The sequence below is a fragment of the Phalacrocorax aristotelis genome, chromosome 5 (genome assembly GCF_949628215.1).
Source record: "Phalacrocorax aristotelis chromosome 5, bGulAri2.1, whole genome shotgun sequence".
Lineage (NCBI taxonomy): Eukaryota > Metazoa > Chordata > Aves > Suliformes > Phalacrocoracidae > Phalacrocorax > Phalacrocorax aristotelis.
In genome coordinates this window covers 10,383,165-10,399,532 of record NC_134280.1, presented here as the reverse complement: position 1 = coordinate 10,399,532, position 16,368 = coordinate 10,383,165, and the positions used below count along the sequence as shown (strand labels likewise).

At 40.2% G+C, this 16,368-nt stretch overlaps 1 protein-coding gene across 1 annotated transcript; it reads right to left on the bottom strand.

Annotated features, from left to right (window-relative positions):
- Positions 1–2,787: 2,787 nt before the first annotated feature.
- Positions 2,788–14,642, bottom strand: DDX18 (DEAD-box helicase 18). Its single transcript, XM_075092915.1, has 14 exons — positions 14,438–14,642; positions 14,142–14,309; positions 12,978–13,115; positions 12,322–12,457; positions 11,748–11,848; positions 11,433–11,632; positions 11,230–11,344; positions 9,527–9,666; positions 8,535–8,696; positions 7,408–7,560; positions 6,619–6,732; positions 5,856–5,912; positions 4,307–4,484; positions 2,788–3,674 (listed from the first exon to the last, which is right to left on the bottom strand). The coding sequence occupies exons 1-14, from the start codon at positions 14,553–14,555 to the stop codon at positions 3,532–3,534; spliced, it is 1,923 nt and encodes a 640-aa protein (XP_074949016.1). The 5' UTR covers positions 14,556–14,642; the 3' UTR covers positions 2,788–3,531.
- Positions 14,643–16,368: the final 1,726 nt, after the last annotated feature.

The window sequence follows — 16,368 nt, the reverse complement described above, 5'->3', positions numbered from 1 at the left end:
CTGATTTTCCATTTGTCTTCCATTCTCTTAATGGCATCCTTCCTTTACCTCGTCTTGCAACTCCACATCAAATGTTTATTGTGGTGGCTAAGAGGAGGAAAAAAAGGTAATCTCTTCCCCACGTGGCTGTGCAATAAAGAGATTTGACACAAGCGACATTATAATATTTATGACTTTGATGCAAGCCAGCAAATTTTTTAGAAGCAAAGAGCATTCCAGTTCAAAAGGCTGATTCTTATTGTCATGGCTCAGCATCTTCTATAAATCTTGAGCAAACAAAAGCATTGGAAACAGTTGCATGAATTCTCCTGTCAAGCCAAGCAGCTAAAATCCCGAGGAAATCAAGCTAGTAGAGCAAAAGTTGAGAGCAGAGACAGATTTTATTCTGCATGCCTAGCTAGCTGATTATAGGCTTCTTTCAGCTTGGAAAAAAAACCCTAAACCCAACAAAAACAAACCAAACTGAACAACCCACCTTTGAAGGGCCAATAACCAGCTCTTTTCTAGTCGTTAGGTTTTTAGATCTCTTCAAAGTCCCTTGTAAGCTTTGGGGGGCTAAAGTAACTGGACCACTGCCCCCTAAACATGACTGTGGTAAAACTAAAACCACCAGTCACAGACCTGTGGTGTATCCTGTCAGCACCCTGCCTTCCCTCACAGTGGGAAGGAACTGAGGACCTCTACCCATGTGTTTGGGCTTTTTATTTTTAATCATGTAGTCTTTTTCACCGTTCCTATGAAAGCTTGCTTCCCCTGCACCTTATTGGCTTGAAAATAAATCATTAGAGTACCTAAACCTTTGATAGCTTACTTGTTACCAACTCATACATGAAACAAAAAGGCTAATTTCTGCTGCTAAAATATAAATATACCTCTTATTTACAGCAGACCTAGGTAGAGAATATCTTACCCAGTTCTCAGGTATTTTTGCTCTCCACTGTCAGTAAATGTGCCCTCCACTTGTGACATTCACCCTGAAAAATTTAATGGCCATGCTTTCCGACTGGTCTTGTGCTTGTGTCTAACTCGGCAGCCTTATGGTGTGGGAAACTCAGATAGTGACAAGATTTTTCATGATTATGAGCAGTAGCTCGGCAATGGAATTCTCCTTTACAGGCCTGTTCCAAGAACTGTCAAAAAACCTTCCAGTTCAAGCAGGACAGTTTTGATCACCCCCGTAAGTGGTTTAAAGAGTCCAATTTCTTTGTCAAGGTTCTCAGAAAAAGAAGGCAATTTCTCAAGGCACACAGTATTAGTCCCCAACCTATCAGTCATTGTTATGAGACAAGCCTTGAGAGTCCGATGGCTGAGGTCTATTAACTGCTGACAAGATTGATAACAGGGTAAGTTGCAAAGGAAACGTTAGATTTCCAATCTGACAATCTTTTAAACTTCTTGCAATACCACAGCAGAGAAGATGCTGCCTGATAGACAGAGATATTTCATTGGAAACTAGTTTTCATTTATGATTTCATAAACAAAGAGAAAGGTAACTGCACCTGCACAAGCCAGGAAGCTGAAGCCCTTCTCTTTCAATACCCACTTAAGTCTCGGCTCAGGAATGTCTCTTCTACTTCATCAGGAAATTAGTGTGAAATAGCAGGCTCTGTAGCTACTTCAGACTGTGCAGCCATTATACATTTATAGTGTTTAAGTTACAGTGTTAGCTTTTTCTTCAGTGTAAGCTGGTACTACTTTATAGCAAAACCATCCAGTCTTTTCATCTCCTAGATGAGATTACTTCAAAGATTCCTTTCTATTAGGGTATGTAAGAAAATGCACACCAAATACCAGAAACGAGTTGTGCAGACTCATGCCAAACCCCTACTTTTTAGTTGTCTTTGTGTCAGACTTCAGAAAGTGGAAGAATTGAGGCACTGTCAAAGAAAAAATTAGATGGAGCTGGAAGTTGTCTAGCTGCTGGGAAGGCAGTCAGCCTTCTGTTCCCAGAACGAGTGACAGAAAAAAAGCAGTTCTCTGTGAAGCAGATTTTTGCCTACACAGAGAAGTGGCAAGAATTCTGATGTGCTTTTAGGCCCAACCAGTTCTGGGTGTATGCAGCACACGGTCAGACAGGTGGTCACTGGCTGTGGCCATCAGCTCAGCTTTTTTCCTGTTCCAGACAAACACTCCACACTACTTCATTTACACTGCTTGCGCCCACATAACCACACCCTGACTTTTTCGGTGGTTTACTGCAGCTTTGCTTACATATCTTCCTGAGTAATTACTTTTTGCAGTTTGTCTAATGAGTCCCTCAATTTCACTATAATGTAAGTTAATTCCTATACTGTTACTGCACAGCTTGCAGGTGTAGAAAGAACCCTTCACCTGTATGCTGGTGACGTACTTTTTTGAAATACTGTTGCCCACCACCATCGTAGCTTCCTAAGGAGAGTTATCTACTTCTACAATGGTAGAGATCTAAAAAATACACATAACATAGTTACGCTACTTTTGCCCAACTTGTGTATCCTCTTTTTAGTCTCCGTGTTTGTTCTGTTTGCAACATGTATTCCACCCTCCTCCATTCCAGTCTTTTACATTTCTCCCTCAAAAAAAACCCAAACAAACCAACACACATTCTTGTATATTTATACCCCATTTCACTTTTTTCCTTACTGAGTCCGTCCACGCCCTCAATCCTGTCGCTGTATCTTTGCCTCTGCCCATCAATGATCTGATAAAGTAAGACTAAAAAGCTTTTCACTTTTGTAATTTACAAGATACAACTGCAAACATTCTCACTGCATCAGAGTTATGGAGCATTTTAAAAAACACCTGGGCTGAGTGCTTCAATTTATGTAGTCTTTTCTTAATTCCTTTGCGAATTCATAAGAGTACACCAGACATTACCAGATGGATAAATTCAAAGAGAACATAAAGGAAAACCAAACATTTCAATAGAACGTTACCATTTTATCACAACATTAAAAGAAACAGTATTAAGCGTGTCCCAGATGTGGTATAAGAATTTTTTTTTTTTTTTGATCTTGGACACTCTACCTGTTATACAGACAGCGTGACTGAAATGAATCACAATCTCATATTGCCTTAACTATTCATAAGTATGTTATGTTCTAAAGGAATCTTCCTATATTCTTCAGCATATTTGATGGACAGAGAGTTCTGTAGCACTAAACGCCCTTGCACTGATTCCCATGAGCAAACCTTTTTTTTCGATCTCACACTGTAAGCTGTCCTTGCCTTTACTCTAGCATTTTCAGAGGTGTGCAGAGGAAAAGGTAAATGTAAAGCAAATTCTTCTATAAAGCCTAGAAGTATTTTTTCCTCCTTAATAAAACCTCTGTAGTATTAATTTAATTATATCCAAATATCTTCTTCCTTACAGCAACAATCTTTTCCAAAGAAAGAATCTTCCGGAACTGAAAGATAAAAGATGTTGCCAGAAACAAAATCATGAAGACCCCTAAAAATGTGAAAAGAGCAGTTTAAATTGAAAGTAACTGTCGGATGGTTTTGATCAGCGTAGTTACTTCAATGCCACAGCCCATTTTAATGAATGTATGATTAGCGAGAAAACTGCCGACTGTCCGATTTCTTGCTAATGTGTTTGAAGATTTTAGCTTTGTGGACGTTCTTCGATTTCTGGTAACCAAATCCCCCACCTCCACCTCTTTTCTGTAGTCTTCTCCCATGGTTGCTGTTCACATCTGAAATTTTATTGGTTAAAGAACTTAAAAAGGAATAATTTGAAATCTTGCTTTTTTTAGGTACTGTAAGAGTTATTCATGTGAGAAAAAAACAACAGCATTGTACAAAAAGTTGAGTTGCTTAACTAGAGACTAAACTAGAACTTTGTTCCTGTGGTTCTAAATAATGCTTTTATTCCTCCAGTTGTCCAACTAAGCTGGCCAAAGTACAACTGCTTCAAATTCAAACTGGCAAGTTTGTCAGTAATTTAGCTACAGTCTCCTACTTCGTGCTCTTGCCCCTCTATTTCAATATTCCATGATTATTAAACTTAAGCATGGACCTTTCAGTGAAAATAACCGCATGGAGGAGAACAGTCCTCTAGAACGTGAATGCAATATTCCAGTATCTGCCACCCTGCAGCAACTGAAGCATGTACATGCACTGAAACATATATGTAAGCAAATACTAAAACTGCAAAAATGGCAATTAAACGTTTTCTTTGATAAACCATGTTTGGAGCACGATGCTTTCATGTGATTAATGGCAAAAAAAAATATCAGAATTTGAAGTGACAGAGGAACTTCACTAAGTTGCATTTAACATTTATAAAGCAGAAATTCAGCTTTGAAACACTGGAGTAAAAGGATACTGAGGTCAACAAATGGAGGCACTTTAAAACCAAACGAAAGGCTGACTTTGGGAAGATCCAAGTTATTGACATCATAGATCTGCTTCAGAGAATGGGAGTCATAAGCTCTGATGTAAGCTTTGTATGCCTCCTGGGCTGACTTGTGAAGGAAGTAGTTCTTCTCGATCAGTTTCTCCAGCTAGTGAGGGGAAAAAAGAACATAAGCCAAAAGACACATCCAATTATAGCTGTAACGATTGTATAAATTATATTCAAGCAAATTATTTAGTGCGTGAGTTGCAGTGACATTCACTCTTCACTTCAGCAAAATTGCCCTGTTAGTAGAGTGCACATACATATATCAGAGTGCTTTTATAAACAAATATAGGGACAAAAAAGCCTGAAGCTGAGTTACAGTACAAAGCCTCAGCAATATGGAATTTTCCAGAAATATTAATTGGGTTGTCCCAAAAAAGGTAATCAAGGAGCACACAACTGCAACCACACCATGAAACTATGTGTACTGAGAATTAATGGACAGCAACTGTATGCTTTTAAGTCAGACATCTAAAGCATACCATTCCATTTAGTTCTGTATTTAGTCTTACCTATTATGGTGCAAATGCATTGTAAACTAAGCAGTATTAATTCTAAGATAAAAATGCAGATGCACTAGTGTAGAATGAGACATTTTATTTGTTGCAATCTAAGTTCCCAATACTCCTTAGATCCAAGTTTCTCACCTGATGTTTAAAATACATTAATTCAGCAACTAAAAATAAGTTACATGAGACACCACTACTTCCTAATTATTCGTAACTAGGAATCTTTTTCTAAGGACTGTCTTCACTGTTTCTTGTACTTGCTATTTCCAATTTAAGTACTGCAAAGAAGCTTTACAGAGCTTTTATTAAAAGAATGATTCACAAAACTGTACAACAATAGAAAGTCACGTCTACAGAACCATCTATGCCATTCGACTTTGTGCTCTGTGGCTATTTTTGTAGCAATGAAGCATAAGACAGGTTTAGATGATGGTGAGCTTTATTATACCAGCTACTTAAAAATACACCTGGAGCCTTCACTAACACTTCTGAGTGTTGGTACTGGATCTCCTTCTGCACACTGAAGTCTGAGTATATCATTTCATAAGACATACGTTACTCTCAACCAATCTGAACATACATAACTATTCAATAAAAGCTACTGAAACCCTGTTTGCTACGCTAGACAAGAACATTCGCTTCAAAAGTTGAAAACAGGTTTGTTTGTCTCACAGTGGTTTTGCGATGTAATGCAAAAAACCAATTCTTACAAGCAAATTCATACCGTATAATAACAGCAATTTAGTACTAGGTGTTAAAATTAATCTTTAACTTCTAAACATTTTATTGCTTTCCTGCCCTCAAGGGACAGTATGGCAGGAGGATTTACTGCACAGTACTCATCTACAGGAACTTTTCCAAGCAAGCATATATATTTTTAAACTGCAGTCGTTATGGACTAACATCCTCCATGTAAATTATTACACATATATTCACAGTAGCTGTAGTATGAAGTCATCTCATACCTGAGACTGGATGTCTGAAATTTTTGACCAAGAAAACTCAAATTCACTTAATGGTACCTTAAAAAAAAAAGGAAATAAAATATCAAAGTTATTTATAATGTATAAATAGCAAATGTGTCCAAGACCTAAGACAAACAGAAAAAGACTTGCTACATAACAGATTCTTTTTTAATATCACAACTGTATCTGTTAAGTGCTTTTACATCAATATGCCACTATTATCATGTCCTTTAAGCTAGAGTAATAAATATGCTCAGTATGACACTTTTACCACTTCAGCTTTTGCTTTAGCAGCTGTACCACTTGTGTTACAAGTAGCAAAACTACTGTAAACAAGCCCGTAAGAAGAGCAACCAAGAAGCTATGCACAGTGCTATCACATCAAAACGATTACGTTTAGAAGAAGGCTATGCTTCTTTTGGAATTGAACAAAACGCAACTGACTCTTTGAACAGGAAAAATAAAACAATGCACAAGCTACGTCTGGGTTTTAATTTCCCCTGGATGGTCAAGCTCCCAGTGTCCTTCCACAGAGAGGTCATCGGAAATTGATTTATTTTTTAATAACACAAGTTGCACAGCTGCAAAGTAACTATAAATACACTTAATATTTACCTTTGCGCTGCTGACTTTCGAGTCAGATGGTCAGTTAAATATTTCCTAAGCAACAGAATGGTTTTTTTGCTTGAAAAATTGTAATCATTACAGTTTTTGCCTTTAAAAAAACAGTTGCACAGTAAAAAAAAAAATCAAGACAGTTTACCCTGGCTTGCTTTAGGTAACGAAGAAAGCCCAGTTCTTCTGGTCGTAAAATGAGCAGAGCGTGTCCTCTACCATTTATGCCTCTGGCAGTTCTACCAACACGATGAATATATTCCTTTTGGAAAGAATAAGAAACAGCAAGTCAGATCAGTCTTTCAAACATGTAATAGTCAAACAGCTTCACAACCCCCCCCCCCAGTTTAACATTAATAGAATGTAATGCATCATCTGTTAATTTTTAAGACTTTTTCCTAGCATCGACACATGGATGAGGGAAACCAAGTGCTGAAGATGCAAAGCATCATTAGGCTAAGACAGAACCTTGACTAAAAGTATTTTACCTTTTACTGATTAAAATAAAAAATCTTAGTCTGCTGTAACTGAAAATTAAACTTTGCTGTTGGTATATTTGCTCTGTAAATTTGTCAAAACAGAATTCTGAGTTTTTTGAGTTTCGTTTGTTTTTATTCAAGTAAGAATACTGGTTTAAAAGAACAAAATCCACTGGAAAAGCTGTTGGGAGACTCAGGGATGTATATATAAACTCAAACTCCTGAGAAGCGTTTTGTTGTTTAGCTGATTAGTTTTTAAATTAATTTAAGAGCACAAAGAATTGTTTTAAAAAGCAACTCCTAAAAGGTGCTGGCGAGGGGAAGAAATCAGCAGCTAGATATCAACGTGCCTGAATCCTGACCTCTCTGTGAAGTGGCAGTTTCAGCTATTCTCTGCAGCTATGTTTGTAGCTAGGATTGGTTTGCTGCTGTGAAGTTTCTCCATTTCCTTAACTTACTTTTGGATCATCTGGAGGGTCATACTGCACAATCCAGTCAACTTCAGGAATATCCAATCCTCTGGCAGCCACATCAGTGCACAACAGTATTCCAGATTCTGCATTACAGAACTGGAAAAATGTCGTAGTACGTTTGGTTTGTTTCTGCTTTCCCTGAAAGGAAATACACACATTAAGGATGAAATATCAACTAAAAACCATAAATCTGCCAACTTGTAAGCTTAAATCTAATTTCCCATTTCATATATAATATCACTGCCGAAATACAAAATAATTTGGGGGATCTTTCCATGTTAAGCACTTGTACAGACCAAGCAGGACTCTTTCACAGTGGAGGAGCAATGCTACCACAGTGAACAGCACAGGGCTACGTGAAATGGTACCTCTCAGGGGTTATACTCTAACTTCTAAAGTAGTAAAAACTTAGTTGCATAGACATTGCTTTCAGGAGGGCTGCGTGAATGCCTGAAGTTCAGAAGAAGGTCATTTGCAAGTCTAGCAATATGTTAGATAGATTACAGGTTCAAAAAACCCCCAAACAACTAAAAACCACAAACCCAAAGCTGTAACAGTTCTATCAAAGTATAGCAAAAACATCCCCTGAAGAACAAAATAACAAAGGACATTTGTGGTCAGTTATAACTCTTCATAAACTTTCAGACAATCCTTTCTCCTGAACTATGCATTTTGTGGTTCTGATAAAAATTGAAAATACTTATCCAAATGGTAAGAATTGACATAGTAAAACCAAACATCACCCTGGCCTTAGAAAAAGCACCCAACACACTCCAGGGACCAGAGCATTTGGATTCCTCTGACATTAGCTTTGCTCCACAAATTGAGTTTTAGTGCTTAAGAAAGACAACCCCTTGGAAGAAAACAGAAAGCTCTCTGCACACAGAGCATAAACTAATATCAGTGTTCAACCCTGGTCTGGAAAAATCACAAGATTAACAAAGTTGAAGTGCTGTTATTACATAGTCTTTGTTTTATCTCCTTCTTCTACAGGCTAATCAAGACCGTCATCAGTTTTGTGAGCAGGATATCTGTTTATTAGAAACCAGACTGAAACAAACAAGGCAAACACAAGGTCAGTAACAACTTACAGGTACTATCGGATTACTTACATGAATGGCCAAAACAGGCAGATCAATATAGTTGAGTAACTCATAGTGGTACTTCACTGACATACATGAAGAAAAAAATACCATTAATTTCTTCTTCCGGTTCTTCTTGAGGAATGTGAAGAGCAAAAGGAATCTTTTTTCAGATGGACACACTACATACCCCTGGAAAATTTTTAAATATTGTTAAATAAAGTAGTACAGAACAAATTTTTGTTTCAGCAACACAAATCAGGGAAGTGTTATGTTGTGAAATAAATATGCCAAATAGTTATTTTTCCAGCTTTATTGGGCCAAACCATTCAATTTACTGTCTGTCCCTCACCTCAGTATATGAAACTCCTAAAGGTGATGAACTTGACAAGAAACTTACTGTACTAATTTGAAATATGAAGTAATTTTTAACTACTTCTCTAAACTAATATAAGTTCAGTGAAAAGTAATGAGTTTATACAATAAAAATACATTTCAAGAACTTTGAATTACTGACGTTAGGCATGAAAAAGCTACATAGGGTTCTTAACACTTTTTTACGATTTCGAGAATTTTATTTTACAGAATTCTTGCTACTCATTTACTCTTTCAGGGTAATACATAGCTACTGGTAATTCTGTGACAACACATCATGTCAACTGCACAAACACAGAAACTGCTGTGCAACTCCCTTTAGCTGTTATCTGAAGGAGCGACAATGAAATCTAAAGTATGTGTATCTCTAGTCAGTAAACTGGAAAATACAGTTAGAAAGACAACTGGAGCTTAGGTACATTATGTAGACAGGAATAGACAAGTGTAAGTAACTCTATTACTATTTCACGAGGTTTTATATCATCTGTCCTGCAAAATTTGACCAGATGCATATAACTTAACGATAGTTAGCAGACTGAATAAAGCCCCGTAGGCAACTGATATCTTTTGCCCATTAGGATGTTGAACACCTTTTAAGACAGGACTTGGTACATTCACAGATCATACCCCTTTTAGTAACATTTTACCTGTTCAAGACCATCTACTGTTGCTGTCTCCTTGTTATCATCAACCCCAACGTATAGTGGCTCTTTCTTCAGAGATATCTTTGCCAGATCTTCAACCTTTCTGGTTTGTGTAGCAGAAAAAAGCATCGTCTGTCTGCGCTCTGAAAAAATATTTATTTTTAAAAGATAAACCTTATATTTTAAAGGAGGATTCAGATAGCAAGTCCATAAAATTTCTAGTTGCAAACTTCACTAAGCAAGCCTTCTACATTTTTTCAGTTGAATTCTAACTCAAACATACTGCTACTGACAAGGAAAGGCAGGTGTAGCTGTATGATGGATTATACAGGATGTTTACTTAGGATTTTGGGTGTGGGGGCAGCCTAACAGCTATCAAAACACAATATTCCTTTTCTCTGGGAAAATCTTAATAATCATTTGCACTCCAATTTAGATGCAAAACAATGATTTAAATAGAGACCAACCTTGTAATTCTAACTATAAATTTATTTAATTCCCATGAATATTAAGATGTTTTTCCTTTAGCAAAAGGAATCACGCTAGGGATTGTGCAAGAAAAAATTTACCAAACCTAAAGTGCATTGTTACTGTTCATCTTGCAAAGTCAGCCTAGAACACGCACGTTTGTGCATGCTGTTCAGTCACGGGGCAGCACATCTGTACCGACCCTCAGTGACTTGAAGGGACTTAGAGCAGCTGTAGGAAATCTCCTGCCTCTCACCTCAGCTCAAATACACATCCTGATCCTGTAACATTTTCTTGTTATATGAGCACATGGAAAATGCAGACCTAGCCTGCTCCATTTCACACCTGCAAGAACAGTAGCAATTGTTCTTGCCAAACAACCAGCGTCACCGTTTTTTACTTTATTTTCTATTTTGAAATGTCCATTTAAAAATACTATTTCACTCCTAAATGGGACAAAACCAAATTAAACTCATGCAATGTAAAAATTTCTTCTATCATTTTCCACTTCATGAAGAACATGTTATTTTCCCACCCTTCCCCTTCCATTTTTAGCACTATTCATTAATATTCTTCACAGAATGTTATTGATCAGATATATGTATCTGCATTTTAAACATGCATATCAGAATTAATATTTAAGATGTGGAACCTCAAAGTATTTATCATTGATTTTTTTATATACTATCTCCATGGGTTGTTTTTTTTTTTTTCCTGTATTTCGAAAGTTAAAGGGAAAGCCTTACTGATGCTGGGAACATGCTTAATGCATCTATTACAAGTAATAACTAAATGAAAAATTAGGAAAGGAAAATTTTAAGGTAAATACTTAAACTTCCTTAAGATACTGTTCTTGGATGTATGAAGAAAATTTGAACTGCAAGTCAAAAGACCCTTGTCCTTATATTTAAGCCTTACTAGGAAATACTGAATTGTAGGAAATAAATTGGCAGAGGAAAATGAACAAGGGAATGTAGATGTTAAAGGATCTTACATGAACAGAATCTTATCCCTAAAGTGCATAAGAACACTCTGTCCTACAGAAAATTGATGTTAAATAGAGTACTATGTACTAGCTATCAGAAAAAAAGAGGACAGAGTAAGACAATCACTCTGAAGTGCATTCACAGAACTATTAAAATTAAAAACTTCTCTTACAATAACTGAGTCATAAAGAAGACATAATGTTAGTCAAGTGATTTCCACGAAAGACAGATTTTTCTTTCTTTCTTTCTTACTTGGTAGAAGTTTTATGATCTGTTTCATTTCTTCCTCAAATCCAACCTCCAAGATACGATCTGCCTCATCAATTACCAAACACTGCAAGTTCTTATACATGAAACCTGGAGTGTTCTAGAAGATTAACAAATTCAGAGTCAGATAGGGACAGAAGTTTTATTATGTTTTAATAAAGCAGATTACACATCAATGTTTTATCTACCTGCATATGATCCAGCAGTCTTCCTGGTGTTGCTACAATTATGTTGATTCCATTTCCAAGTTTCTGTGCTTCTGCTGATCTGTTACTGCCCCCCATTATCAGACCATAGGTGTGAACATGATGATTCATAAGTTCTTTAAGAACCCCATAGGTTTGCATAGCAAGCTCTCGAGTAGGAGAAAGAATAATAACACCCGTTCCTAAAAAATACAACAATCAGACAAGAAAAAGTTACAACTCGTCCAACCCCCTCCTAGCCACGTCCCTAAATGGCTGCGCCACAGTAAAATTTAACTGTGGAATGAAGAGCCTTACCATTTCTAGGCATGAATTTCAGCTTGTAGATGAGCTCTACTGCAGGAATAAGAAAGGCAAGTGTTTTGCCACTGCCTGTTTTTGCAGCTGCTAAAATATCCCTGTATGCAGCGAAGTTAAAAAAAGAAGTATTTAGTTGATCTTACAGAGAAAAGAACAATCCTATTTCAAACAACGCTGACAATGTGAAAACATAACATGGCTTAAAGGTAACCAGTAATTGGTATTAAGCACTCGGTGGCAGAAGCGGTCCACAGGAATTGGTCACTGTGTCTCTAGTGACAGTGTGAGACAGTGTCTTCAAGACACGCTGACAGCAAGACTAGCAAAAACAAACTTCCCCGCTTTCAAAACCAAGCGCAAAGCAGTCTGCATGAGCTTACCCTAAGTATTCGTACACACAGGTGTACTTTGTTAACATGCATTAATGTCTATAAGCAAAATATATATAACATGAGAACGTATCTAGAAAAAAGTTTAGCTGCTGAAAGTCACATTTCATGTGTTTAGCTTGCTAGCCAAATTTACACAACATTTGGGGTCAATATAGCAATTAAAAAGATGTATTTCTTACCTGCCTTCCAGAAGCGGCTTAATACTTTTATGCTGAATTTCAGTCATATGTGTAAACCCCATGTCATTTATGCCTTTCAGTGTATTCTCACTGACAACACCAGCCAGGGAAGTAAAAGAATTGTCTTCAAAAGCACCTGAAATGAGGGGGAAATAAGAAATATTCAAACTTATTTCTTCAATTCCATCTGTCCTGAGCCTACCCAGTTAAAATTGACTCAGATGAAAAAAAAAAAACAAAAAACAAAGGACTTTCTCTTACTCCTTTCTACCATAAGATACAAAGACATTGACAAAATAATCTGTATTAATGGGTTCCTAGAATACTGCAGAGCTGTAAAAAATCAACATGAATGCACTGCTTCTCCTGCCAAATTTACTAGCCGTACGCCTCCATCTTGCTCTTCACTGACTTTTCCTCTACAGTTAAACATATGAGTGTGTTAAAACACATTTTCTCTAGTAATTTTAAGACTACTAGGAGTGTGTGTATAATGCAAATTTCAAAGAACAGTAACTGGGTAATGCCTGTACAGTTGCTGGTGTCATGTCAAACAGCTGACTCATAAAGTTAACCTGAAAACTGCAACTTGCTCTGGATGAAAGCGTTAGACCTTAGCTTTTTGCACACGTATGAAAACAGAGGACGCAAGGTACCTGTTACACCTAGTGGTAAACTGGGCACTTCATCCTCCTCCTCTTCTTCCACTTCTTTCTCTCCAGAGTCCTGCTTATCTTCATTTTCTGCCTTGACAGGCTCATTTTCTTCAGTTTTCACCTTTTTAGTTTCTGTGTCTAGAGTGTTATTTTACAGAAGACAAGTCACTTAGAGACACCAAGGATATGTTCACCATTAGAAGCTGTTCCACAGAGTGAACTGCTTTAGTGTGTAATCTGCTTACGAGTGCCATGCTTTTTTCACAGGATGGGAGGGGGGCAGAAGGGGAAGCAAGGTTTCTATGGAAATTTCTAAGGCAGAGACCAAAAAATTCAGAAGTTCCTTGCACCGATCCACTTCACACAGTAAAACAGTGAAGCTTAATGTGTACTATACAAAATTTTCTCTGGAAACGTGGAAAAAGTTACAAAATTCTTTCCTATCTGTAATGCAGACATCAAGTTTCCAACGCAGTTTGCGCTCAGGTCGTGTGAGATTTCATACCTGTTCTGCTTTAGCTACCTGAATCCTCAGAGAGCTGCATGAAAACACCTCTTTATTTGCACAACTGTGAGAAGCGTCAGAAAGGTCAAACACTTATAAGAGCACAAATTCCAAATATATATATATATAAAGGTATAGATATGGGCATGTGTGTGTATGTACAAAACTATACAAAAGGCTAGCAATATTTTCAAGATGCAATTTTTGGGATAGTTTCCCAGTATAGTTTAGTTTCCTAATATACAGATGTTGCCAAAGGCAGGATGCATTGCTAAAAAGCCGTACTGGCTGGACATTCAAGCACAGAAAGCATCCGTCTGTCAAAGATCTACTTCGAAAAACAATAAATACATTTGCATAATAAACAAGCAAAGCATCCAAACTTCGTGTTACCAAGCAGAATCCAATGCAGCAATTAAATTGGTTGCTATCGGTTTGGAACATATTAGAGTTCAAACGTTACGGCTGGAACAAGCAAGCAGATAATACCGAAGACCTCCAGGGCTTTAAAGCCAGCCCGACCCAGGCTAGTTGGTACTTCGCACGGTGCAGCCGACAAAGCCTCTCCGGCTGGGCGGGAAACGAACGCAGGCGCTTCCTGGGGTCCCCAAGAGCAACTCAGCCCCGCGAGACAAGCCGTATGCGTTAAGACAACGTACCGCTTCCCGCATCAGCCGCCGCTTTCCTCTTTTTCTTCTTCCTCCTCTTCTCCTCCCCGCCGCGCGGCCCGGCAGCCTCCACAGCCTCCGCGGCCGCTTCTCCCTCAGGGGCCGCCGCCACCTCCTCCACCTCCTCCGGGGGTCCCTGCGATGCCGCCTCCCCTGGCGCTGGCGCCGAGGCGCGTTTCAGGGAGAGAAAGGGGAAAAACCCCAAAGTCACCGGAGGCTCCGCAAGCGCTCAGCCGAGGCTCAGCTCGGCAGCGCCGCCCGCCCGGCCGCCCCCGGCCCCGCCGTACCTGCCCCCTCGGCCGCCCGCAGCTTCAGGTTGCGCTGCCGCAGCTTCAGGTTGCGCTTGTGGATCTTCCTGCGGAGCAGCCGCATGGGCAGGTTGGCCGCGGCCACCGACACCGACATCCTCCTCCTCCGGTCTCCCCGCCACACGTGGGGACGGCGCCTCCGGGCCCGGCCGGACCTTCCTTCCCCCGCCGCCCCGCGAGGCCTGACGGGCGGCCCGCAGCGGCCTCCGGCGGCCCGGCGGTGCCAGCGCCGCGCCGCGGCTCGCCTCGCCTCAGCGGGCGGGACCCGCGCCTCGCCCCGCCCCGCCTCACCGGGAGGCAGCGGGCGGCTCCCCGCCTCGCCCCGGGCTCGCCTCCCCGGAGAGGGCTGGGGGGGGCCATCCTGGGTGCCCTGTCCCCGTTGTCGCCCGCCCGCTGCACCTCAGCGAACGAGGGCGGAAAGCCTCCTCTTTACCTCAGGTTTTACCCATCTCCGCCCCGCAGTACCGGTTTCCCTCACGGGTACAGCTGTTTAACTCCAACGGGAGAAGGAAGCGTTCCCGGGCATCTGCCTGTGCGGTTCCAAATTTAGCAACCTGCGGGAGAGGTGGTTTTGGGGACACCCTGTGCGTCCTCTCGTGTGCAGGCCGGAGGGGCTGGAGACGCCGCTGTGTGCCGCACAGCGCTGCCAGGCTGCGGGCGGCCGCTGGAGGCGGTGGTCCCCACCGGCTGCTAGCCCCGCTGGCTCCCCCAGGGATGCAGCACACAGCGGTGCAAACTTTCATGCCGACGTCCAGCACTAAAGCTGGTGAAACTATCAGGCTTGCAAAATCCCCAGCACCCACCCTGGGGATAAAGGACACAGCTGTGCCTTCGGTGGGGTCCTGCACCTTCGGTAGCCACCTGGTCTGCTGTCTGTTCCTCCTGATGGGTACAAAGAACATGGAAAGCCCCTGGATCTTCACCAGCCTGGCAGTGCTAGCGAGTGGGCCAGACCTGGAAGCCCATAATTTCCAGGGCACGGTTTCTTGGAGCTTGATTAGGTCGTGCTTTCCAGCTGGCCAGCGGGAGCTCCCAGCTGCTCCTCGATTCCAAGGATAGGTACCATGACCTCCTCTTCTAGTGTCCTCCTGCTCTTTGGCTCTGCATCCTCTTCCAAGGAGTGATTCCTGCAGGCTGAAATGCAGCACCCTTTAGATCCTTCTTGACCAGCAGATGGCACACACGGTACAGGAATTTACAGCAGATTGCTTTGCCAGTAACCACCCTCCTCTTAGAAATCTGGATGATTACAAGCTGCATGAGGTTCAGCCTGTGATACCTTGCTGTAATGCAGATTGAACTGCAGATCTATTATTATATTAATTTCAAAGTGTTTATTGCGTATAACATTTTTTTTTAAAGCTAATGATGTTAGAGATAAAACAAAAGTCATTTTTCACCATCTGTAATTGCTGTCCTGCAGAGGTTGTATGGATCACCAGGATGAGAATTAAAATTTTTTTTTGCCAGAACTTCAGAATATGAATGAATGACATGATCCTGTCCAGACTTTCACAGGCCAGGTAACACGTCTGGCCACTGGTTTATTAAGTTGAAAGGATAACTCTGATCTCCATCAGCTGCATTTTAAAAATAAACTGAACCATCCTCAGCAAGAAAGGCTTTTGGTACAAAAGCCCAGGGGAAGTCAGTTCAAGGCTGAATATTAAGCAGATGAAAGTTTCTTACAGAAACTCAGTGTAATTTATGTTCTGGACATATTTTCTTCCTGGCTACCTTATATTGTGGCTGCAGAATATATTTTTAAGTAGATGTGGGTTTGCTCTTCCTAGTCTGTACTGATTTATACATAAGTGACTAGCTTTACTATTTGGATCCATATTTAACCCAGGCAGTGCTCTTTTCTGGAATATGGACATTGTGCAGATACAGTGAATTAAAAATCTGGG